Source organism: Octopus bimaculoides, chromosome 28 (genome assembly GCF_046866305.1).
Source record: "Octopus bimaculoides isolate indiv1 chromosome 28, ASM4686630v1, whole genome shotgun sequence".
In the NCBI taxonomy this organism is placed as follows: domain Eukaryota; kingdom Metazoa; phylum Mollusca; class Cephalopoda; order Octopoda; family Octopodidae; genus Octopus; species Octopus bimaculoides.
The window spans coordinates 11,227,782-11,255,276 of record NC_142955.1 but is presented as its reverse complement, the minus strand read 5'-3'; the positions used below and the strand labels follow the sequence as shown (position 1 = coordinate 11,255,276).

Below are 27,495 nucleotides of genomic sequence, written 5' to 3'. Positions count from 1 at the left end.
AAAAGTGCTTTACAGTGGAATCCGGATGGATATAGAAAGAGGGGTAGGCCTAAGAACACGTGGTGTAGATCAACACAAAAGGAACTAGAGAAGGGGGGACATTCATGGCAGAGTATAAGTACAGAAGCGAAAAATGCGACATGGAATTCAATTATAAGTGGCCTACACTCTGCGTTGGAGGGTTAAAGGCAAGAAAGATGTAGCATTGCTGTTGGCACACAAATATCATACAATTTGCCTCTCATTCAGAGTAAGAGGCCCTTTCTTAGTAACAATGTTAATAGCACTCCAAACTTTGCCCAGCTAGTTTTAATTCTGGTAGCTACACTTTCAGAGCATTCTCCTCCACTGTTAATTAAGTCACTTACATAACAGAAACTATCTGCTACCTCTAAAGATCCTCCTGGGCATTCTATTCCCAGTGTGTTCTTAGTATTTACTGGTCCTACAAATCTGCCACACAACTGTTTTGCCTGTTAACTTTTCTTTGTTTCCACAGCATCTCTTACCTGTCCATTGCTTGCACTGGATATACCAGAACGAATTTACATACACCTTTCTGACATATCGAGGAAGGCCATCTCTTTGAAGCGATTACTATTTAGCATCCTGTTTTACTACAGCTTTGGTTTTTGCTAAGTTAAACTCTTAGGCTCCTTGATTCCACACCTGAAATTTGTTCTATAATTCTACTGTAGATTCAACTATAAGTCCATAGTTATTAGCATAAAGATGCCACTGCATACAACATGTCTTACCACCTCTATTACTGACTGCATGGTTTTGATAGATAAACGGGACGGGATGGAGAATTGAGTCCTGGTGAACTATCTGCACACTAAATTTGTTGTTATACTGCTTGCTGACTTTCACCTTACTGACAGCACCACTGTACATGGCTTGGATGTTTATCACCAGCCATCACCTAGCAGCAGCCGCTAATTGTGAGACCGGGGGATGTTAAGAAAGACTTTCTCCATGCCAGAATATACACAATAAAAGAAAACAAAGCAACTCAGAGTAAGAAGTAGAACGAATTTGGACAATAAAAGCAAAAAAAATTCATATTAAATACCATACATGAAAAATACGTCATTTATTGAAACTATCATTGATGACTTGAATTTTCACATTGATATAGTTACTGCAGTAAATGAATACCTACATGTTTTGTTAAGTGAATGATTTGCCATGGGTAACACACATATGGTTTCTCTCCTGTATAGTTTCTCATGTGTAATTAAATTACTCATTCTAGAGAAAGATTTATCACTGATAAGCTATCACATTGATATGGCTTCTCTCCTGTATGAATATGTATGTGTGTAGTTACGTGACCGTTTTGAGAGAATGATTTCCCTCAACTATGAATATATTTGTCTGATTAAGTGACTTCCTGCAGAGAATGATCAACCACATATATCATAGTGATATGGCTATCCTGTGTGAATGTGTTTGTGCTTGATTAACTGACCACTTTGGGGGAATGATTTGCCACAAATATCACAGTGATAAGGTTTATCACCTGTGTGAATACGTATGTGCATTTTTAAGTTCCAACTTTCTGAAAATGATTTACCACAAACATCACAGTGATATGGTTTCTCTCCTGTATGAATTCGTTTGTGCTCAGTTAGGTGATGATTCTGAGCGAATGATTTGCCACAGATATCACAATGATATGGCTTTTCTCCTGTATGTATACGTTTGTGTTTATTTAAGTTATAATTATGAGAGAATGGTTTACCACAGATATCACACTGATATGGTTTCTCTCCTGTATGAACACGTATGTGTTTAATTAAGCTGCTATTTGCAGAGAATGATTTTCCACAAATATCACAACAATATGATTGCTCTCCTGTATGAATTTGTTTGTGTTTAATGAAGTAACTGTTTACAGAGAATGATTTGCCACAGATGTCACAGTGATATCCTTTCTCTCCTGTATGTCTTCGTTTGTGTTCAGTTAGATGATGATTTTGAGGGAACGACTTGCCACAGATATCACAGTGATATGGTTTCTCTCCTGTATGAATACGTTTATGTTTAATTAAGCTGCTACTTGCAGAGAATACTTTACCACATATATCACAGTGATATGGCTTCTCTCCTGTATGAATGCGTTTGTGTGTCTTTAAGTTACCACTTCCAGAGAATGATTTACCACAGATATCACAACAATATGATATCTCTCCTGTATGAATTTGTTTGTGTTTCACTAAGTAACTTTTTACGGAGAATGATTTGCTACAGATGTCACAGTGATATGGTTTGCGTTTCTCTCTTGTATGACTTTGTTCCAGTTGAATAGAGCTGCTACTTGCAGAGAAGGATTTACCAGAAATGTCACAATGGGGTTCCATTCCTGTGTGAATACGTTTGTGACTAGTTAAGGTACCACTCTGAGTGAATGATTTGCCACAAATATTACAGCAAAATGGTTTCTCTCCAGTGTGAATATGTTTGTGAGAAATCAATTCACCATTTTGAGTGAATGATTTACCACAGATATCACATTGATATGGTTTCTCTCCTGTGTGAATACGTTTGTGCCTAGATAAGTTATTACTTCGTAAGAATGATCTGCCACAGATATCACAATGACATGGTTTCTCTCCTGTGTGACTTCGTTTGTGTTCAGTTAGGTGATGACTTTGAAAAAATGATTTACCACAGATATCACAATGATATGGTTTCTCTCCTGTGTGAGTACGTTTGTGTTTAGTTAAGTTACTACTTGCAGAGAAGCATTTGTCACAAATATCACAGCGATATGGCTTCTCTCCTGTATGACTACGTTTGTGTATTGTTAAGTTACCATTTTTAAAGAATGATTTGCCACAAATATCACAATGATATGATTTCTCGCTTGTATGAGTGTATTTGTGTGTTATTAATTTATGACTTTCAGAGAATAATTTCCCACAAATATCACAGTGGTGTGATGTTTTCCTTTCCTCTTTATACATGTCACTATGCAAATCAATTCTTTTAAACTGTGTTTTATATTGAAACTTATTCACTCATTATTTATCTTGCATTCTTTTTCTTTTCTCATAATAATATACAGATGTTTATCTTCTTTACATTTCTATATTTCATTCCTTTTAAATATTTCTACTACTGTGATTTTTGTCAATATCTGGATTGAGTTGTAAACTCCATTTTAATTCATATGCAAACTCACCTTGCTCACATTCCAGCCTGTCAACAAAAGAATTATTGTTATCAATCTCAGTTTACAAAATATATAAGCCTGTAATTTGCCATAGAGTTATATAAGCAAAGTTATATCTTTCCTGTCTAACATTTTCTTTTAGTCTTTAAAATATGATGGATATTGATGATGTATCCCATATATACAATTCTTGGCGCCAATATCTGAAATAGTAGAGAAAGGACAATATAAGACACAGAGAATACTTAGAATACAACAGAATAAATTTTAGTATATTTTTAGAGGTAAGCTGTAGAAATAAACATTTACCTGGACAACTGGACTGGGATCTTTTCCTTTTGATCAGCAGGTCGATAAATTAGTTTTTTGTAACTAAACACTTTCAAACTTCGGATACTGGTAAAATGTGTCATATAAAACATTTTACTCTTAGCGTTGTTGAGAAAAGTTTCTATTTACAAAGTTATTACGTGTTAAATTAATCGTATTTCGGTAATTCCAACCAATCAATGACGTGTATTCAGCTGAATAAAATTCCTGCTGTTGTTTGTCAACAACAACTATCGGTGGTGTATATTTCGTTTGTCACTGTTATTTATGACATTGTTCGTGCATTTGTACTGGCTTTAGCTTTAGGGGGTTAGGGTTTTAGGGTTAGGGTTATGGAAAGTGAAAAATGAAGAAATTGGAGGGGGGAAGGGTAAGGGGTGCAAAAAATTTCAAAATTTCGATTCTTGGCAATTTTTAGGAATCTCTGTATCCGAAACGCTGGGTTTTTGGCAAAAAAAAATAATAATAAATAAAAAAAAAAAAACAATAATTTGCAAGAAAACGGGGGGGGGGATACACCGCCGGAAGTTGTTGACAAACAACAGCAGTAACTTTATTCAGCTCAATAGACGTCATTGATTGGTTGAAATTACCGAAATACGACAAATTTTAACACGAAATAACTTCGAAAATAGAAACTTTCTCAACAGCGCTAAGAGTAAAAGATGTTCTATATGACACAGTCTACCAGTATCCGAAGTGTGAAAGTGTTTAGTTTAAAAAAATTAATTTATCAACCTGCTGATCAAAAGGAAAAGATCCCTGAACTGTATTCCACCTCTCTTGAAGATGTATATTATAATAGTGTAGATAAATAAATAGAACTACCACTACTGTATTGATATATAAAATAACACATACAACTCACTTATTATTGTCATATAATAAACAAACAGAATTTCGTGTGTGAAATTGATCTTTTTTCTACTTCAATTATTACATGTTTTTTCTTATAAAATATACACATACAGGAGGAGTAAATCTATATATATCGTGGCACTCAGTCGGTTATGACGATGAGGGTTCCAGTTGATCAGATCAACGGAACAGCCTGCTTGTGAAATTAACGTGTAAGTGACTGAGCACTCCACAGACACGTGTACCCTCAGGGAGATTCAGCTTGACACAGAGTGACAAAGCTGGTCCTTTGAAATACAGGTACATCAGAAACAGGAAGTAACAGTGAGAGAAAGTTGTGGTGAAAGAGTACAGTAGGGTTCGCCAGCCCCTGCCGGAGTCACGTGGAGCTTTAGGTGTTTTCGCTCAATAAACACTCACAACGCCCGGTCTGGGAATCGAAACCGCGAGTCCGCTGCCCGGACCACTGGGCCATTGCGCCTCCACTCCCTCTATATAATAAGACTTTGAATGTGGCTCCCGAGAAAGAGTAAAAGTAATTGCCCGATCAACGACGGGTATTACTGCTAGTTGATATTATAAGTGAAAATACTCAACACAGGAAAATAATATTTTCTCAGGCACTATCATGCTATTAGCTGTCAGAAGTGAAAGTGCTCACTGCTAGTGACGTATCTGTCTGTCTGCCTGCATGCCTGTCGATTCTTTGGCTACTGACAGCTAATACCATGACTGGCCGGAGCGAGCTGTTGGCTTACTTACTTACTGATATCTATCTACTATCTATCAATCACTCGTCCACCTTATTAGAAAACACAAATTTAATATAAAAACATATTTCCTGAAATTGCAAATTATTTAAAATATAAAAATATACAGATACTTCACTAGCAGTGAGCACTTTCACTTCTGACAGCTAATAGCATGATAGTGCCTTTTCTCATCCTGACTTTTATGCATGAACTAATACTTCTCAACTGAAATGTTGATGTGTTTTTTTCTGAAAATCGAAGGCTGAGCATTACATTTGATGTAAAGTAAATTAGATGCATAGACATGGCTGTGTGGATAGTGGGGCTTGCAGGAACCTGCGGGTGTGTGTGTCTGGATGCATTTATGTTTGTGCTCACATCTGACAGTTTGAGGTGTAAATAATGCGAACCCTATCGGCTATCCTTCAGTATAACTCGCAGAAACTAACTTAACATTACATTTCTATAAAATCATAGATCGTAGTTTGGAGAATAGTGAAGAATAAGCTCGTTTATTTATCTTGTTATTAATTAAATCTGGGCATAACTACAGATGCGTGCCCGCCAAATGTGTTACTTCGTTACTTTCTGAAAAATACTTATTTCTTAATCAGAATTTTCAGGGATATATTTTAGACGGTGCAGATTGGGGTTATATCGGAATTAGTAGTGAAAAATCTTTTCGGAAGCGTGTAGAGGAGTTTCAATTTGTTTCCTCAACTTTCTGAAAGCTGGATAATTTTTCATCAAATTTTCCACTAATCTGTTCCTGATAGTGTAGATGACGATAGTGAAGTCGGATAATTCACAAACCAAAATTGTTTCCTCGTACGTTTTCAAGAGGTACGTGAATTATCGCCACTCTTATTTTTCGTCCACTTATCATATTCCGAGAAAATCATAATGTACAACATTTGAAACGTATTTTATTTATCATTTTATTTTAAATAACCCATTTTGCCCCTACGTATAGTTACGTCTAAATCTGTTTAATCTGGAGGATGAAAGAATATCCATGTCTGACAAAAGGTTTTATATTACTCATATTCAACTACTTTTACTAAAATATTTGTATTATTACATCTTACCTGTTATGCTACGTAAATCTGTGTTTATAGTGAAACATCTTCAATTACAACAATTGCCCGTTTTATTACACCACCACTCAGCACGGTGTCAATTTTCGCAAAAGAAAATGTAAAAATCGACTCGGAAACGCAAATGACGAAATGTACTTGTTTCTACTTTTAAGCTCCAAGAAAAATACCAAAATATCTCAAGCAGTTAACTTGAATTATGTAAAGTGTATTGTAATTGTTAAAATTTTATTTCATACAAAAATAATAATGGAATTCTGTATATTTCCGTCTTAGAACTTTTCGTTTTTTCCAGTTCATTTGTGCTGGGAAATTCAACAGTCCCACTTGAATGACACCATGAAATATATAGCGAAGCCTCAACAGACGTAGATTGGGGGATGGGAAGCACAAATAATAAAGTTCTTGAGAAATATAAATAAGTACTTTTGCCAGCAGTGATTTCATTGATTGAATGTTATAACACTAGTATATGTCGCCTTCTCGGTACTATTCAAGAAGAATGGTCCCAGTGCGCGCTAGCGAGTCGTGACTAGTCGATCCTACGTCAACCTAGCGCGAGTGCGCGTCATGCGCAAAACAGTATGAAGGTTTTTTTCTAAACGAAGTAAATAATTTTTTTTTACACACAGTAAATAAATCATACATTACCTGTTTTTGGTAAGGAGTCCATTAAAAAGTCGCTCTTTCAAAATCTACTGTTGTTCAATGGTATCAGTACATGAGGGACATTACAAGTAATTATCTTTTGCGTAACCCCAACCAAATTGGTGGACTTGGGCACATCGTAGAAATAGATGAATCTATGATGTGCAAGTGCAAATTCAACGGAGGATGGGATAGAGAGGATAAAAATAGGCTTTTTAGTCTTTGTACCTGACCGTTCTTCTGAAACTCTTCTACCACTTATTAAAAAATTTATCAAACCAAGGACGACTATATATTCTGATTGTTGGAGTGCGTCGTACAATGGGATTACTGAAATAGATGTGACACCAAAATACACCCTGGAAGAACGTAAAACGATGTTTTAAGTGTAAGATGAGGAAGATTCAACAAAAAAAAAAAAAATATTTACTTTGTTTAAAAAAAACCCTTATACATGTTTTGCGCTAGATAGTTGTTGTAGGATCGACTAGTCACGATTAGCTCGCGCGGATACGCGAGGCTTTTTGTGATACCCTTAAAGTCAGTGACTTTTCAGCACCCCTTGTGTGTGTGTGTGTATATATATATATATATATATATATATATATATATATATATATATATATATGTAAAAGTTAAATAATGAGGGTAGAAAATAATATTAATTAATTAATATCTATTTAATCCAATGGTCTAGCATACTTAAAAAATCCGAAGATTAAGAAATTATATTACATCCATATATAAGAGGAATAACCACCAAGGTGGATTCTTAATATGCTAGAAGAAGATGCTAAATTATCTTACCATGAAGAATGTGTTCTCAAGAAATTTCAGCAAATGCCAGAATGTAAAACGAGCAAGACAAATCGCCAAATTTTGTATCTTTTCATTTGTCTTGCTTGTTTTACATTCTGGCATTTGCTGAAATTTCTTGAGAACAAATTCTTTGTAGTAAGACAATTTAGTGTCTTCTTCTAGCATATTAGGAATCCACCCTGATGATATATATACATCTGAGTGGTTGGCGTTAGGAAGGGCATCCAGCTGTAGAAACTCTGCCAAATTAGATTGGAGCCTGGTGTTGCCATCCGGTTTCACCAGTCCTCAGTCAAATCGTCCAACCCATGCTAGCATGGAAAGCAGACGTTAAACGATGATGATGATGATGATATACATACATACATATATATATATAGATATATATATATATATACATACATATATATATACATACATATATATATATATATATATATATAGTTTTAGGGAAAATAACCAAGTTTCAAGAACTCATTGATGAAAATCCACTATCACATATAGAAAAATTAATAATTAAAAGCACAATAAATGAGTATAATATAAAGCAAAGTAAATATCATAAGATAAATATAATAAAATGATTACACGTGTTTCATAACTAATTTTCAAATAGAAAGGAAATTTAAATCGATTAAAATCAATTGAAATTATCGAAAATTAAATTCTATTCAAAAATATAGCTAATCGTCAGATCTTAAGTAGAACAATAATTAGATATATATATCTCAACCAACAATAAGTACCAAATGAATTAATATGAAATACTTATTTTATAAAGATAGAAAAATTATTAAAAATATCAAAATAATAACCATTCAATAATCCTCCCTTCCTCCATTATAATAACATGTATATTATATACAAAAAACAGCTTACATAAATTATCATTGTTTTAAATTATCTTTGTTTTAAATACAATTTGAACGAAGTTTAAGTTTAAAATAATAATGAAGATAAAATTAGTACATATTTAACCGGTGTAATAGTTAAAGCTATACTATTTAAAGCTAAAAACGTTTATTTAATTATCATTAAAAATCAATTGAATAATAGAAAAATACAAGAATATTTATTTCTACAAATGTAAGAATAAAAATATGAATGAAAAAATTATGAATGAAAAAATTAGGAAAGAAAAAAATTATTAAGAATAAAAGATTAAACTTTATATATATATACAAAGTTTTAATAAAAAAAACCTTTAACGATATTATAAACAATAAAGACTAATTATTAATCAAATATTATCAATCAAAAATAATCGAAAATATAACAACACTATTCAAATCGAAGTTCTAATATTATGTAGAAATGAAACTATAACTTATAACTAATTTAGTGTTAAATAAGTTATCTATTAAAAATAATCTATAAAGAACCAAATGAATAATATAAAAAACAAGAATACATATTATTTTCAAATAGTAGAAAATCATTTAGCAAGGTAAAAACAGTACTTATCCATATTTCTCCGAATTATGGAGAAATTAAAACTCCATAAATACTTAATATTCAATTTTATTTATACCAATTATGAATGTTTAATAATTGAGTGCTGAGAGTTAAAATCAGCGTTCCCCCCCCCCCAACATTTGTCTATTTATTCGTGAAGTCTCATATAAAATAGTTTTTTATTTTAATCTTTTAATTAAATGGGTTTTGATTTACTGTCAGGTGAATTTTGGCCAACCCTGTGTATATATATATATATATATATATATACACACACGCACAAGGGGGTGCTGAAAAGTTCTTGACTTTGAGTAAAAGAAAATATAGTAGGATCAGTTCATTATTTTATTCAACATATTCCCCTCTCAGATTCATACACTCATTGAAGTAGTCTATCAGTTTTTCTAATCCCTGTAAAAGATCTTGGATGGTTGGGACTTTAACCAGGCCTTTTGTGATACCCTTAAAGCTAGGAACATTTCAGCACCCCCTGACAGAAATATCTTGTATAGATGCTCAATTATTTTAATAACAACAAAGTTATCATTTATCAAAATTCACAATGTATATATCTACATTCTCATGATACAGATTTGACTATATTTAGAGGAAGCAGTAGTTCTGTTCATCATCTTTATAATTTAATGTCACCTAATTCGTTCGTTCATTTAACGTCCGCTTTCCGTGCTAGCAAGGGTTGGATGATTTGACTGAGGACTGGAAAGCCAGAAGGCTGCACCATGCTCCAATCTGATCTGGCAGAGTTTCTACAGCTGGATGCCCTTCCTAATGCCAACCATTCCAAGAGTGTAGTGGGTGATTTTACGTGCCACTGGCACGAGGGCCAGTCACACGGTACTGGCATCGGCTACACTCAAAAAGGTGTTTTTACGTGCCACCAGCATGGGAGCCAGTCCAGTGGCACTGGTAATGATTTCGCTCGAATGATTTTATAGCGTGCTGCCAGCACAAGTGCTAGAAGGCAACGCTACAATGTGTGAGTCTATTGACAGTAAGGTGTGTTTCTGGTTGGAATCCCCAAATTTCCTCTTCTGAAACTGTTTGGTTAAGAGTTCCTATGGGTACAAGAACAAGACTGACCACCTTGTAACTATGTTATGGTACCATCCAGTATGTCATCGATGGTATTTATTTAAGAACTCAAACGTGCATAAAACAAGATTCACATGCAGTTTGCTGTTGTAAAAGAAATGAAAGCAAATGGCAGAGAAACCAAAAGTGACAACACTGACATAACTTACATTTATTTCATATAAAATGAATACCATACATACATTGATATATGATGGAAACAATCGCATTTAGAGAAAAAGCTAATAGTTATTGATGCATGAAATGAAACTCATGACTAAATTCTTATGGACTCTAAATTTGTTTCATCACACATGTTCATGAAGATATGATGTAAATAAATCCTCACATTGCTGTCTGAGTATATTCACGATGAGCATCCATTGTCCTTCAATAGTCTGAATGGTTCAGAACTTTCTCAGTGTAGAATTTGCTGCAGCCACACAGGAAACCCTCCCTTTGGTTGTCACTGTCATCATTTCTGGTTGCTACTGCAATTTACTTTTATGGTTTTTAAAAAAAAAATTATTTACACTTTTTTTATGATAGTAAACTGCATGTTAGCTTAAAACAACTCTACAAACATCAAAAACAAGGTGAAGATGATTGTCACTTGACACTAGTCATCAGATATTTGGTACGTTAAAATTTCCTGCATGCACACACTTTCTTTCTCTCTCTCTCTCACATGCAATACACATGTATATATGTAAAGGTTCTATGCACATATGCCTTTATCCATAATATATATATGTATATGCATGCACATATACACATCTCTCTCTCTCTCTCTCTCTATATATATATATATATATATATAAATATATTTGACAGGAAGGACAACAAAAGAAAGAAAGAGACCTCGATATTATGCAAATAGAGGAATTTATCTGTAAAAATATGTGACACTTATTCAGTAGCCATGATAAAACTCTGAGTTTTATCATAGCTACTGAATAAGTGTCACATATTTTTACAGGTATATATATATATATATATATATATATATATATATGTGAGGGGGTGGGTGAGTAATCTCTGATTTCTTGCTATTTTCTCCCTCCCTGTTTGAAACCACTACATTGCAAGCATTGAATCATTTTGCATTGATACATTTTCAGGAGTAAAAATTGGTCAGTGTAGTTACTGTCTTGGAAGCTGAGAGAGTTTGAAACACAGTCAGATGACAAGTACTCTTCTTCAAGAAATTTTTCTTCATCTTTGACCTGTTTATAATTGAGGTTGCCAATAAAATATCTGGATAGTTTGTGTTTAACAATCAATATTCTTTTCTCTGTTGGATTCCAAGTCAACTTTTTTCCACAGTAATGTCTAATGTGATAATTTTCACGTGACCAACCAGGCTCTCAAGTGTTGTTACACATCACTGGTGACAATGTGCTTTTTGCATTGTTTTAGCCTTCAAATGACGCCACCCCGCTGGCTGGGAAACATTGCCCCGCTGGCCAACATTTAGCCCCGCTGGCCAACATTGCCCCTGAATCACCGTGAAATGGAGTGTTTTGCTCAAGAACACAATGCACTGCCCAGTCAGGGAATCGAACCCATGACCTAGTAATTGTGACAGCCTAACCACTGGGCCACAAGGCCTCGCAGAGATAGATAGGTGTGTGTATGTGTAGACATGCTTGCGTCTGTGTGATAGTTGTAAATGTTTGTCACGGTCATACATTTTAATATCTTGTGAAAACATGGCTGGCCATGGGGACATATCATTACCTTTCTTAGAAACAGGCAAGGGTTGGCAACAGGAAGGGCTTCAATCAGAAAACTGGGCATAAAAACTTTGATGATGATGATGATGATGATGGTAAGTGCCTATATCTGTTAGTACTGGCTAACAATCTAGAGATATACAGAGCATCGAAATAAGACGCTTACCAACAACAGAATGATTCTCTTAAGGAGAAATTTATTTACAACTAACTTATTTATTATAAAATTAATATTTTTTAAAAATCTCACAAAGAGAGATATTCAGCAACAGTTCTTTGGAGTAAAGATTGTTTGCCAGCATAACATGGCAGTCCTGGTTTAGGATGAATGTTGCTGTAATTTAGCCCCAGGAGACATCATCTCCAGCTGGCTATACGATACAATCTGTGTCCTTATATTTTCAAACAAGGGAATCTAGCACCCCCACTCAGCACAAAACAATATCTGTGTATCGCGATTTCTGGGTTATTTCTCATCAGCACAGTATAATTGTTCAGCCAGAGGTGGTGCTGCCAAATTCCAGTTTGAAATATAGAGTTTTCAAAGTGACAATTAGTCCCTGATCTATAAATTAAAAAATTACAATTTTTTAAAATCTCACAAGAGATATTCAGCAATATTTACAATAAATTTCAGCCCAAATAATATTGTTGTTGGCACTCCGTCGCTTACGATGTCGAGGGTCCCAGTTCATCCGATTAACGGAACAGCCTGCTCGTGAAATTAACGTGCAAGTGGCTGAGCACTCCACAAACACGTGTACCCTTAACGTAGTTCTCGGGGATATTCAGCGTGACACAGAGTGTGACAAGGCTGACCCTTTGAATTACAGGCACAACAGAAACAGGAAGTAAGAGTGAGAGAAAGTCGTGGTGAAAGAGTACAGCAGGGTTCGCCACCATCCCCTGCCGGAGCCTCGAAGAGCTTTTTAGGTGTTTTCGCTCAATAAACACTCACAACGCTCGGTCTGGGAATCGAAACCGCGAGTCCGCTGCCCTAACCACTGGGCCATTGTGCTTCCACCCAAATAATATTAACATGCGTTTAACATCCAGAATACATATGATATTGTGTGCCGATACAATTACAATTTGACGAAATATTTTTTACACAGATTGTGTATCATTCTCTTTTTCTTTGATTTGTTTCAGTCGTTTGACTGTGGCCATGCTAGAGCACCGTCTTGAAGTGTTTTTGTCAAACAGTTCACCACCCAGGACTTATTCTTTAAGTCCTGGTACTTATCATATTGGTCTCTTTTACGAAACCACTAAGTCATGGGACATAAACATACCAACACTAGTTGTCAAGCGATGATGTGGGGAGGGGGACAAACACAAACACTCACATACATACACATATTATCATCACCGTTTAACATCCGTTTTCCATGCTGGTATGGGTTAGACGGTTTGACTGAGGTCTGGCAAGCCAGCAGGCTGCCCTTCCTAATGCCAACCACTCTGAGAGTGCAATGAGTGCTTTTTATGTGCCACCAGCACAGGAGCCAGTCGAGGAGTGCGGGGGCACTGGCATCGACCATGTCCGGATGGGGCTTTTTACATGGCACTGGCATGGGGAGCCAGTCAGGTGGCACTGGCATCAACTCATGCCTGAATGGTGCTTATTACGTGCCACCAGCACAGGTGCCAGTCAGGCAGCACTGGCATCGGCCACAACTACGATTTCTATATTGATTTCGATTAAAATGTAAATCGTAGTTGTGGCCGATGTCAGTGCTGCCTGACTGGCATGAGGCTTCTTTTAGTTTTGGTCTACCAAATCTACTCACATGGCTTTGGTTGACATGGGTTGGCCAGCTGGAGAGATATTCATGCTCCAATTGTCTCTTTTGGCTTGGTTTCTCTGATTGGATGCCCTTCCTAATGCCAACCACTTTACAGTGTGTGACAGGTGCTTTTTACGTGGCACTGGCACAGATGCTCTATACATGGGGTCAGCACAGGTGCTTTCTATGTGATACTGACACTATACGAAAAATATGATCCCAGATTTATGAAAATACATTTGCATAACATTTACCTACATTTTCAAATAAAAATAGTATTTTCATCCCTCTGCAAATATATTACAAGGATGGAGAGAGCATGTTAATAATAAGGTTGTGAATGGCAACAAAAAGACTGGCAAGCTTTGCTGATTGACAAACCAAACGATTAATAAAACAGTTGATTAATTAATTGGATGACTGTTAATGACAGGTTGTTATTGTTGCTGAGAGAGAAATACAAAGAGAAAGAGATAGATAGATAGAGAGAGAGAGAGAGAGAGAGAATGTGTGTGAAAGATAAATAGGTAGACTGTTGTCACCATAATAGCTAATGAGACTTTCACTATATAACAGTCTACTATTAAAAGAAGGTATGTGCATGATGAACAAATCTTTTTACCAGCGGTGCAGTGATGGGTAAAGGTCTAGTAATAACAATGGAAGTAAAACAGAACCTGCTTATGACTTTATTATTGGCATTATGACCCTCCCAAGATACAACAAAATTAGTTTCAGCACATGGCTTCACATCAAGAATCTTGCATACCAAAGACAAAAACACAGTATAAATGACTATTCTAAGGGAATGTTTTTATTAAAAATATCAGTGTGAAGTTTTCTCATGGGAGTAGATAGAGACAAAAAGTAAAGACCCCACTTCGGTCATGAATGACCGTGGTATTGCACCTAGAAAGTTCCCATCTTAGGCATGAATCTGGGCAAGGTTTTCCATGGAAGGCTAACAGTTGCTCATGCATATCAGCTTCCCCCTCTCTATACCACTGATGTTATCCAAGGGAAAGGCAAAAGCCGATACAGCTTGGCACCAGTGACGTTGCATCTCATTTCTACAGCTGAGTGAACTGGAGCAACATGAAATAAAGTGTCTTGCTCAAGAACACAGCGCACAGCCTAGTTTGAGAATCAAACTCACTACCTCATGATTGTGAGCCCAATGCTCTAATCACTGAACCTTGTGCCATTATAGATATAGATATGGTTATGAAAAAGATATTGGGAGGTTGTTACTACACTGTTATATCTTTTTCCTATGTAATTACACTTGTTATGTAAGAGAAAGAATTTTCATATTGCAATGGTTACACTTGTGTGTATACAAACTTTGAGACGTTTTTGACAAAACAATTTTAGCACAGCTATCACAAAGATAGGGTCTCTTCTGTATGAATAAGTGTTTAAGTAAGTTATTCCTGTTTCACTATAGAAATCAGTGAGTGTTTTCTCTCCCTGTATGAATACGCTTGTGTCTAGTTAATTCTCCACTTTGACAGAATGACTTACTGCAGATATCACAGTGATATGGCTTCTCTCCTGAGTGAATACGTTTGTGAGAAGTTAAGACACTACTTTGTGAGAATGATTTACCACAAATATCACAGTGATATGGTTTCTCTCCAGTATGAATACGTTTGTGATCAGTTAACTGGTGACTTTGAGCGAATGATTTACCACAGATATAACAGTGATATGGTTTCTCACCTGTATGAATACGTTTGTGTCTATTTAATTCAAAACATCCCGAGAATGATTTACCACAGATATCACAATGATATGGTTTCTCACCTGTATGAATACGTTTGTGTCGAGTTACATCACTATTTTGAGAGAATGTTTTATTGCAGATATCACAGTGAAATGGTTTTCCTCCTGTGTGAATATATTTATGCATAGTTAAGTGACTTTTCTGAGAGAATGATTTACCACAAATCTCACAGCTGTATGGTTTGTCTCCTGTATGAATACGTTTGTGAGTAGTTAAGTGACCTGTTTGAGAAAATGATATACCACAGATATTACACTGATATGGTTTCTCACCTGTGTGAATACGTTTGTGTTTAGTTAAGTCACTGAATTCAGCAAATGATTTACTACAGACATCACAATAATATGGTTTCTCTCCCGTGTGAATATGCATGTGTTTAGTTAGCTGACCTTTTTGATAGAATGATTGACCACAGATATGACAGTCATATGGCTCTTTTCTTGTATGAGCATTTAGATGTTTAGTTAAGTGACCTCTTTGAAAAAATGACTTACTACAGATATCACAGTTATATGGCTTCTCTCCTGTATGGATACGTATGTGTATAGTTAAGTTATTACTTCTAGAGAATGATTTCCCACAGATATCACAGTGATATGGCTTCTCTCCTGTATGACTTTGTTTGTGTTTAGTAAAGTTTTTGCTTCTAGAGAATGATTTATCACAAATATCACAGTGATATGGTGTTTTCCCTTTCTCTTTCAGTTTTCCATCAAGAAAATCAATCCTTTTAGACTGTGTTTTACATTTAGCCTTGTTCACAATTGATTTACTCGCCATAATTTCTCTCCTTCCACCACAGGAGTATATATTTTATGTGTTTGCATTAATGTTTCTAACAAATATCTTTACTCCTACATTTTCATTAACAGTAATCTTTGTTGAATATCAGAAAATTCTGAAAATCCTTTATATATACTTTTATCCAAGCTTAATATGCAAATGTAAATTATTTCTGCAGATTCCAGGTGGTTATTCAACTATAAACAGGCGTATATCTGTTCAGTGTAGCATTTCATCTACTCTTTAAAAGATTTTCATAAATATTGTTGAAGCGTCTGATGTAAACATATTATGTGTCATCAGATATTCTGAAACAGTAAAGCATAAAATATAAAGGATACTTAAAGTAGTGAATCAACAATGCAAATTTTACATTTCTATTTAATTAAACTGTGGGTAAAAACATTTACCTTATAAATGAACTTTACTCTTTAACATATTAAAATTCTGTTAAGTCTACTTGTTTGTGGACTTTGGCTTTACCTTTAGATTTTCTAATATATTAAACTACAGTAAGGCTGTGAGCTGGAGAATCATTAGAGTATAGGAAAAATTGTTTGGCAGCATATCTTTGGTCTCTGAGTTCAAATCCTGCCAAGGATGGCTTTGCTTTTCATCCTTTCATAAGTCACCAGTTGAGTGCTGGGACTGATGTATCTGACTTAGGTGTGGCCGTGTGGTAAGAAGCTTACTTCCCAATGACATGGCTCTGGGTTCAGTGCCACTGCATGGCACCTTGGACAAGTATCTTCTACTATAGCCTCTCGCTGACCAAAGACTTCTGAGTGGATTTGGTAGACACACACAATGGGCTTCCCCACAGTTTCATTTACAGGGCATTGGTTGGCCAAGAGCTATAGAAGACATGCGCAAGGTGCTGTGTGTTGAGACTGAACCTCAAACCATGTGGTTACAAAACAAACTTCTTAACTTCACAGCTTATGAATGTAAATACAAACAGAACATATTTTTTACTAGGCATGGCTAGATTGCAAGCGTGGCTGTGTGGTAAGAAGCATGCTTCCTAAACACATAGTGCTGGGTTCAGTCCCACTGCGTGGTACCTTGGGCAAGTGTCTTCTACTATAGCCTCGGGCCAACCAAAGCCTTGTGAGTGGATTTGGTAGATGGAAACTGAAAGAAGCCCATTGTGTGTGTGTGTGTGTGTGTGTGTGTATATATATATATATATATATATATATATATACACACACACACACATAAACTCTGCTTGCAAAGACCTGTTGGGGCAAGTGAAATCGAAATCGAACCATATTCGATGACTGGCACCTGCACCAGTGGAGCACTAACAGCACTGTCCGAGCATGTTCAAATGCCAGAGCAGCTGTCTGGCTTCCATGCTAGTGGCCTGTAAATAGCACCATTTGAGCGTAATTGTTACCAGCATTGCCTTCTAGCACTTGTGCTGGTGGCATTTTAGAAAATCATTCGAGCGAGGTCGTTGCCAGTGCCGCTGGACTGGCTCTTGTGCAGGTGGCATGTAAAAAATACATTTTGAGCGAGGCCGTTCCCAGTACTGTGTGACTGGCCCTCATGCCGGTGGCACGTAAAAGCACCCACTACACTCTCGGAGTGGTTGGCATTAGGAGGGGCATCCAGCTGTAGAAACTCTGCTAGATCAGATTGGAGCCTGGTGCAGCCTTCTGGCTTGCCAGTCCTCAGTCAAATTGTCCAACCCATGCTAGCATGGAAAGCGGACGTTAAACGATGATATATATATATATATATATATGCATATGTGCCTTTGTGTCTGTGTTTGTCCCCCCATCACCACTTTGAAAACTGGTGTTGGTGTGTTTACATCCGTGTAAGTAAGAAGTTTGGCAAAAGAGACCGATAGAATAAGTACTAGGCTTAAGAAATAAGTTCTGGGGTCAATTTGCTCAAGTAAAACATTTCAAGGCAGAGCTCCAGAATGGCCGTAGTCAAATGACTGAAACAAGTAAAAGAATAATACATTATAGGATATTTTTTTCATAACACATGTGGAATTTCTTACAATTTTACAAAGGGAGTTCTGTAAGGAAATATAAAAAATTATGAGAAAAAAGGATAAATATAAAATTAGGGAATAAAATGAACTTTCTTCAATATCAAAAAAATAATTTTGATTTTTGTCAATTTTCGTGGAGGCGCAATGGCCCAGTGGTTAGGGCAGCGAACTTGCGGTCATAGGATCGCGGTTTCGATTCCCAGACAGGGCGTTGTGAGTGTTTCTTGAGCGAAAACACCTAAAGCTCCACGAGGCTCCGGCAGGGGATGATGGCGAACCCTGCTGTACTCTTCCACCACAACGTTCTCTCACTCTTACTTCCTGTTTCTGTTGTGCCTGTAATTCAAAGAGTCAGCCTTGTCACACTCTGTGTCACGCTGAATATCCCCGAGAACTACGTTAAGGGTACACGTGTCTGTGGAGTGCTCAGCCACTTGCACATTAATTTCACGAGCAGGCTGTTCCGTTGATCGGATCAACTGGAACCCTCGACGTCGTAAGCAACAGAGTGCCAACAACAGCAACAACCAAATCCAATCACAAGGCTTTGGTAGACAGAGGCTATGGTAGATCACTCAAGGGGCTGCTTAATAAAAACTAATTCTGTGTTTTCTTTCCCTTTTTTACTTGTTTTAGTCATTAGACTGTGGCCATGCTGGGGCAGTGCTTTGAAGAATTTTTAGTCAAGTGAATCGACTTCAGTACTTATTTTTTGAAAAATTATTCTAAGTCCATTTAAAATTTTGGAGAATTCCCCAAAATATCCACACTTTGATTTTTTTCCAATTTTGGAAGCTTGCAATTTGAAACTGGGTTTGTTACAAAACTTGGTAAAGTTGTTTTTTTTTTTTTTTTATCTCTGTCCTAAACTGTCTTAAAATCAGTTCAAACCAATTGTTTTAATTTAGATGCCTTTGAAAAATTTATGGTAAAACAAACAAAAAAAAACAAAACAATAGCTGCAGGGGTAATTAAAAAAAAAAAATTCAAACTTTAAGGGGCTCTCCCTCCATGATTGTATATTTAACTCCTTAGCATTCATATATTGTCTAATGTAGTGATTTTTTATTCACATTGTTTTTGAATTAATCATGCATTATCTTTTAGCTTTGAGATTTCAATGATATGGTTGTTTATTTTTAGAATGACACTGAAGGGTAGGTGTGAGAGGCTGAATCTGGCCAGTTTGAACATAAAAGATTATTTGGGCTGGATATGGCCGTTTTAAATGCTAAAGAGTTAAAGCACTCAATCCACTCCACTCTGACAGAAAGTTTGACATAGTCGACCTGACACCCAAAACCCATTTTATTAGAAATGTTCTTCATCCTTCACCAAAGTGCCCCTTTCCTCACTGTAAACCTCTCTGAATTCAAAAAGCTGTTCTGGAAATACAAGGGCATGTTTGCCAATGACATAACTGTTATTGTAGGGTTGACATGTCAACATTCTAAGCCTTTAACAGTGAGATTACTCTATCAAATGTAATACATATCCATTCACATTGGTTTGAATTAATCATGCATTGTCTCATAGCTTAAAGATTTCATTGTGATTGATGAGCTTTACAATGACATTGTTAAGTAGGTGTGAGAGGCCAGATCTGGCTAGTGTGAACATAGGGAAAAAAAAAAAATTGGGGGCTGGATAGAGCTAAAGGGTTAAAGGAAATAAGGTTCAAAGTCTTTGAAATTGTTGCACATGGAAATCTGGACCCCCAGAAGTTGAGAGATTTTCACAATTACTGAACTTGATACATTTTCTAGGGGGCCCCAGTCAAAGATTAGGATAGATATAAAATATTTTATTTTTAACAATCTAGATTCACCTCCAGATGTATTTTGAGAATATATATAAGTTTTCTATGGTTTTGATGCTTCTGTGATGAGTTACTGAAATAGAAACACTGAAAAATATGCAATATTTTCCAGATTTTCTATTTTCTTGTTTTTAAACTCTCCCATTTAGGATGAAGGGCACTTCAAATGGGTTTGGTTGACTACTCCAAGCCTATTATTAGAGTAGACTAGATGAAGTGCTTCAAACATACAGTCATGGAGGGAAAGCCGGTTAAACTTACAATTTTTTGAAATTTGACCCCTAGCATCTATGTTTTGTGGGGTTTTTTAAAAAGATTTTTGACCACTAGTTTTTTAAAGCTATCTAAATTAAACATTATTTAGATTATTTACATTTGACAGATATTTGTCCTCATCTTGTTTGTTGTTAACACAACGTTTCAGCTGATATACCTTCCAGCCGTCATCAGGTGTCTTGGGGAAATTTTGAACCTGGGTTCTCATTCCTAAGGTATTTTTCATCATTATTATTATTATCATTATTCAGGTCACTAACTGGAATCGAACTCGATTATAATAATAACATCGAAAAATACCTTAAGAATGAGAACTCAGGTTCGAAATTTCCCCTAGACACCTGTTGAAGACTGGAGGGTATATCAGCTGAAATGAAGTGTTAACAATAAACAAGATGAGGACAAATATCTGTCAAATGCAAATAATTTCTCATCTCTTAAATATAGAACTAAACTATCTAAATTAAAACAACTGGTTGTGACTTATTTAAAAACACATCAAATGCAGAGATAAGAAAAGCAATCTTACCAAGGCTTGCAGCAAACCCAACTTCAAAATGCAAGCCTCCAAAATTGGAAACTTTTTTGAAATTCTTTAAAATACGAATCAGTGATGCTATTGCATTGCAATTTTCAGGATTAACATTTTATATGAATTGAAATGAATGGTGAAAATTTGAAAAAAATATTATGACCTACAGAGGATGGACCTAGCATGAAACTGGTTGGAATGACCTAACATATATGTATATGCACATACATTATATATATATATATATATATATATATATATATATATACATATACATATATATATTATTCAAAATAGATTTGGATTCTATGCTATTTCAATTTTTGAAGGCCCTAGCAGAGCCTTTCTTGTCAGACTGGTAGGAATCCAAATGACTAGAGAGGTGCAGGAAGTCCAAGATGACTCCCAGTAGATGGGCTGCAATTGGTCAAGGAAGGTCATGTGATTATTACCAGCTTGATGAGAAAGGCTCCATTAGGGCCTTCAAAATTTGAAGTGGCATGGAATGTGAATCAAACTGTTTTGGATAATATATGTAACGCCCAATAAATGTGTTGAGTGCCCTTTCATTTGTTTGTTCACTCACTCATATACATAATCAAGTATCTGATTCTATCTGAATCATCTTGCTTCATATACATACATACATATATAAACATAATTAAGGGATCAGCAACAGTTGCTTCACCACATACCGAAGTTCAGAAATAGCAGCTAAAGTGCTGAAACTCCAACAGATAGCAATACTTGTAACTCACAAAGGCAAAACAAGAAGAAAAAACAACGAAACTAACTAGTCTTAGTTAATCATAGACGCGTTTCTGGCTTAGAAAAGTGAAAACTTTTCATTTCCTCATCAGTATAGTTTCGTTGTTTTTCTTCTTGTTTTGCCTTTGTGAGTTACAAGTATTGCTATCTGTTGGAGTTTCAGCACTTTAGCTGCTATTTCTGAACTTCGGTATGTGGTGAAGCAACTGTTGCTGATCCCTTAATTATGTTTATAAATGTATAAGAACTTTTAAATAAGTTCTTCACCAATAATGGTGTTTACATACCGAAGGGCTTGGTAAAAATTATTAATTATTAATTTATTAATAAATTAATAATCCTTTACCCTTTTATTTGTAATACATACATACATATATATACAAATATATATATATATATATATATATATATATATATATAAAAGGCAGGCTTCTTTCAGTCTTTATCTACCAAATCCAGTCACGAAGCTTTTGTAGGCAGGGGCTACAGTAGAAGACACTACTTGTCAAGGTGCTGCACAGTGGGACTGAACCCAAGACTACATGATTGGGAGAGCAAGCTTATAAAACCACACAGTTATATCTGTGCCTAATACATGTATCTTAACTGAAATCTCTTTAGTCTTAAAAGACACTTGATTACTCTGATTCAAGGTTCCACTTAAATTTTTACTAAATATAGAGAAACAAACATAATAACTACAGATATGTGCTGAACCACTGAATGTGTTTCCTCATAGCTTTCTAAAAGAATGGATATTTTCAAAAGAAATTTCCTGTGAATATGTTTCAGATGGTGTGAATTATGATTATGTTGGACTTTGATCTGGAGAGAGAGAGAGAGAGAGAGAAAATGTTGGGGCTACAGGAAGATAATTTACACACATTGACTGTCTCCTCATGAAACACCCATACCAACTAAAGGTGGAATTCTGGTTTAAGTATACCATATAACCCTGCATAATTTGGGGGGGGGGGGGATTTTCAGAAAATTCTTTTTAATCTTTTTAAAACCCCTTTTCATAAATCCTAAAGTTTCCACTCTTTTTCGATTTAAAAAAAAAATCAAAGTTTAAAATTTGGACAGCTGGAATTTTTTGCTTAAATCCCAGCAATGGGCCACTCTTGAGTGAACAATCATTCCATTAAATGTGTTTATGGGGAGAAAAATATCCGAAAGCATCAATGCATGTGAGAGTGACAAAGAAACGAAGGTATCATGTGGTCGTGAGGTATGCTAAAAACAATAACTAAATTGCCCTTAAATCATACACTTCTTTCTTCCTTTTTTGCAAAATCGTATGAATTCCCGTGTGTAGAACTCAAATTCGCAAAAACAGTTCTGAGGGGTAATGTGGGATACTTAAACCAGAATTCTGCCCCAGCAAATTTCAGTTTGGTAATTACGTTTTTCAAATTATGCAGGTATCTCCGTAAAATTTCATCTCATGACAAGATATTCATTAAACAAATTCCAGAAGGAAAAGCGTGGAATAGTCCTGAAAAATAACTTTTTTTGTCAACATAAGCAGGTATGGTTATATGTTTAAGAGGTTTGCTTTGCAATCAAGCGGTTTCGGGTTCAATCCTAGTGCGCAGTACTTTGGACAAGTGCCTTCTACTTATAGTCCTGAGCCAACCAATGCCTTGTCCCAAATAGCCGCGCGCTTGTCCCAAATAGCCGCTTCACAATCTGTGTTGGACCCGGCAATTATTTTATTATTATGGCTGAGTTCCAAGCCGAGCCGCATCAACAAAGTCTACCCACCACACTTCGGTCCATCATCACTGTCTCGAGGTCCTCGATGCATTCCAGGCCAGTGTCTGCAATCGAGTTGTCGACGTTTTTCCGTTTCTTACATCACGATAAAGTCAGTTCCACAAGACTAACTTGGGTGCTTCCAGTTCGGCGCAAAAGATACTGACAGAATAAGAACCAGACTTTAAAAATAAGGGAACTTTATTCCACTAAGCACATCAAGGCGAGGCTTCAGTATTGCCGCAGTCAAATGACCGAAATAAGTAAAAGACAAAAACATAATCGTTAATTTACTTAATCTGAAACGTATCTGCAGAAAATTTCCTTAAAAAATATCCATCTTTTACATAATTATGAAGAAACAAATATTCGATAAATAATAAAAACAAGTATTGGTTTCTTTGATCGGAGTGTATTACTGAATATTTCTCAAACTAAAACTTGCAACGGTGTAGAGTCAACAGGGTGGCTTCAAGAGCTAGAAATAGCATCTAAATCTTACACAAATCAGACATCTCTAATCTACCAAAGATATGAGATACAAAGAATCGACAGGTCAAAAACGAACGTCTACAGGATTAAAAGATGAAGTATTTTCCTTGTTTAATACTTACAGAAATGTTTTGTAAAGGATAGTATTGATATAACTATATGTGGTAGTTGATTATTACAAATTCATGAACAAGATATGAATGACGACTTTTAGATGGAAACGGAACTACGTTTAGTGCGCATGTGTATCTTGTATATGGCATATTTGCGGCAGCTAACTCTCCTTAAGTCCCTTTCTCGTTCAGCAGGTTGCAATCGTTAGTTGGTTGTTGCGTGCTCTTTTACTTGTTTCAGTCATTTGACTGCGGCCATGCTGGGGCACCGCCTTTAGTCGAGCAAATCGACCCCAGGACATATTCTTTGTAAGCCTAGTACTTATTCTATCGGTCACTTTTGCTAAACCGCTAGGTGACGGGGACGTAAACACACCAGCATCGGTTGTGAAGCGATGCTGGGGAAGACAAACACAGACACACAAACATATATATGTATATACATATATACGACGGGCTTCTTACCGTTTCCGTCTACCAAATCGACTCACGAGGCTTTGGTCGGCCCAAGGCTATAGTAGAAGACACTTGCCCAAGGTGCCACGCAGTGGGACTGAACCCGGAACCATGTGGTTGGTAAGCAAGCTACTTACCACACAGCCACTCGTGCGTGTATGTATAAATGTATGCATGCCTGTATGTGGGTGTGTGTATCGCATCTTTTACTTGTTTCGGTCACCAGACTGCGATCATGCTGGGGCACCGCCTTGAAGAATTTTTACCCGAATGAATTAACCCCCGTATGTTTACTTTTTTTTTTCTTTAAGCCTGGCACTTATTCACTCGGTCTCTTTTACCGAACCACTATGTTACAGGAACGTAAACACACCAACACAGGTTGTCAAACAGTGGTAGAGTACAAACCCTGACACAAAGACACACACACACATATAAAGGGCTTCTTTCAATTTCCATCTACCAAATCCTCTCACAAGGCTTTGATCGGTCTGAGACTAGAGTAGAAGACACTTGCCCAAGGTGGTTCAGGAGGCTGGTCAATGTAGAATGTAGATAGATGGAGAACGAAGGATAGATATCAACTGAAATGGTTGTAGGTTGTGAAAAAGATTAGTGATATCAAGGAATAGCCAATGAAGTATGCAGCCCTGCTCTTATCTGATTACAGCAACAGAATGCTGCAGAACAGATGATGGGTAGTTGAGATGTCTTGGTGGGAAAATTGAGCAATGGGCAAAATTGTCACTATATTTACAGATTGTTTTCCAGAATCTGTTTCACTAACAAGGGCTAATCTTTTTTGAGAACTTCATATCACCAGTCATTTTACATCTATTCTCATTCATATACATTACACTTGCCTCCAAGCTGAGTCTTTTTCCTTCTATCCTTTCTCATTACATCTGACTCCTCTTAACTCCAACCCTTTCCAGGCTGTTCATACTCTGACTACTGTACTTTCATAGCAACAACCTCCTCTGCAAATTACATCTCATAGGTAACAAAGGCTTTCAACCACCTCTAGTGAGCCATCTGGACATTTAAGAGAATCTATTTCCAGTGTGCTCGTTGTACATACTACTCCATGCCTCTGTCATATATGAAACTTATTGTCTCAGTCTGCCTGTGATTCCATTATACTCATTATGTGTCCATAGTTTACACTCATTTTCTGTATATCAAGTAAGGGCATTTTCCTTATGATACTAAGTTCCTGTCTTCTTTCCTTTAAAACTAAAACTTTAGTCTTTATGAGGTTTATCTTAAGACGTTTCAATTTCAAGTTTAGCATCCATACCTGGAATTTCCTAATTCCCTACAGATTCAACTCTGAGCATTTGATCATCAGCATATACGAGTTCACATGTACAGCTAGTCTTAAATGCCTGTCATGGTTTGCAGGCATATGTTGAATAGAAGACTGTGAACCTTGATGGACTCCCTTCATCACAGAAATCACTGTTGACTCTTAACAGCAACTTTGTACATAGCTTGTACAGTTTTTGTAAGCCATTTGTCTGAATCTAGTTTTGTTAGTGATCACCAAATTACTAAGCATGGTACCTTGTCAAATGCCTTCAAGTTAACAAAAGCCAGGGATAGTGCTCTATTCTTAACCATGTAATTCTCCTGCAGATGCCTTACTAGTAAGATAGCAATTGAAGGTACCAAGCCAAAGTATATCTCATCCAGATTTACTGTCACGAATCGTCTGTGCTAATTCTTTCCATGACCTTTACAACCGCATCCAGTAGTTTGACTGCTCTATAATTTCTCACTTCCAAGGCATTTCCTTTCCCTTTGTAGGGGTTTACAAAAATCCTTTCTTCTATTGGCATAAAGCCTGAAATTTCAGGGGAGGAGTTAAGTCAATTACATCGACCCCAGTATTCAACTGATACTTATTTTATTCACCCAAAAAGGATGTGAAAGATAAAGTTGATCTTGGTAGCATTTAAACTTAGGATGCAAAGATGGAGGAAATATCACTAAGCATTTTTACCTGGCATGCTAATGATTCTGTCAGCTTACCACCTTGAAGTTTATAATACTACTAAACCAGTCAGTGAGTATGACACTTTCCTGTATAACTTGATTAACTATCCAAGAGGTGATCATGCATCCTATATCCCTAGATATTTTGAGCATCACTATAATTAACTTTGGAGGCGCAATGGCCCAGTGGTTAGGGCAGCGGACTCGCGGTTTCGATTCCCAGACCAGGTGTTGTGAGTGTTTATTGAGCGAAAACACCTAAAACTCCACAGGGCTCTGGTAGGGGATGGTGATGAACCCTGTTGTACTCTTCTACCACAACTTTCTCTCACTCTTACTTCCTGTTTCTGTTGTTCCTGTATTTCAAAGGGTCAGCCTTGTCACACTGTGTCACGCTGAATATCCCCGAGAACTACGTTAAGCGTACACGTATCTGTGGAGTGCTCAGCTACTTGCACGTAAATTTCTCGAGCAGGCTGTTCCATTGATCGGATCAACTGGAACCCTTGACGTTGTAAGCGATGGAGTGCCAACAACAACAATAATTAACTATAGAAGAGCATCGCTGTAACTAATAAAATCCACTCTCAAGGTTTTGGTCAGCCTAGGGATATTTTATCAGAAGACACTTCCCAAAGCTGCCATACAACGGTACTGAACCTAAAATCTCATGTTTTAGAAGCCCTGCCTGTGCACATTCTACACACACATACCCTATTAATGTAGGATTAAATTCTTTTATAATTTGTGTTTGAGAAGACAAGTCAAGCTAAGTAAAATTGTGGATGTCTATGCATAAAGGCATGTCCTCTACATCCCTCTCTTGGCTGAGAGATCCTGGTCTTGCAAGCTCATGGGTGCTGGTTCCACATAAAGGCGCCTGTGCCATGTAATGGCACACATACAAGTCGCCCAGTACACTCTGTAAAGTGGAAGGGCATC

General features: G+C 36.4%; 2 protein-coding genes across 3 annotated transcripts; both read right to left on the bottom strand.

The window, feature by feature from the left end:
- Positions 1–1,081: 1,081 nt before the first annotated feature.
- Positions 1,082–7,421, bottom strand: LOC106870872 (uncharacterized). 2 transcript variants are annotated; one of them, XM_014917113.3, is made up of 2 exons: positions 6,870–7,421; positions 1,082–3,384 (listed from the first exon to the last, which is right to left on the bottom strand). In XM_014917113.3, exon 2 carries the CDS (start codon positions 2,970–2,972, stop codon positions 1,437–1,439), a length of 1,536 nt encoding a protein of 511 aa, XP_014772599.1. In that variant the 5' UTR covers positions 2,973–3,384; positions 6,870–7,421; the 3' UTR covers positions 1,082–1,436. The 2 variants fall into 2 exon arrangements, with proteins under 2 accessions (XP_014772599.1, XP_014772598.1); XM_014917112.3 differs by lacking the exon at positions 6,870–7,421 and adding an exon at positions 6,210–6,455.
- Positions 7,422–14,431: 7,010 nt separating this feature from the next.
- Positions 14,432–24,303, bottom strand: LOC128251117 (uncharacterized). The gene is made up of 2 exons (XM_089344025.1): positions 24,109–24,303; positions 14,432–16,635 (listed from the first exon to the last, which is right to left on the bottom strand). The coding sequence occupies exon 2, from the start codon at positions 16,322–16,324 to the stop codon at positions 15,209–15,211; it is 1,116 nt and encodes a 371-aa protein (XP_089200151.1). The 5' UTR covers positions 16,325–16,635; positions 24,109–24,303; the 3' UTR covers positions 14,432–15,208.
- Positions 24,304–27,495: the final 3,192 nt, after the last annotated feature.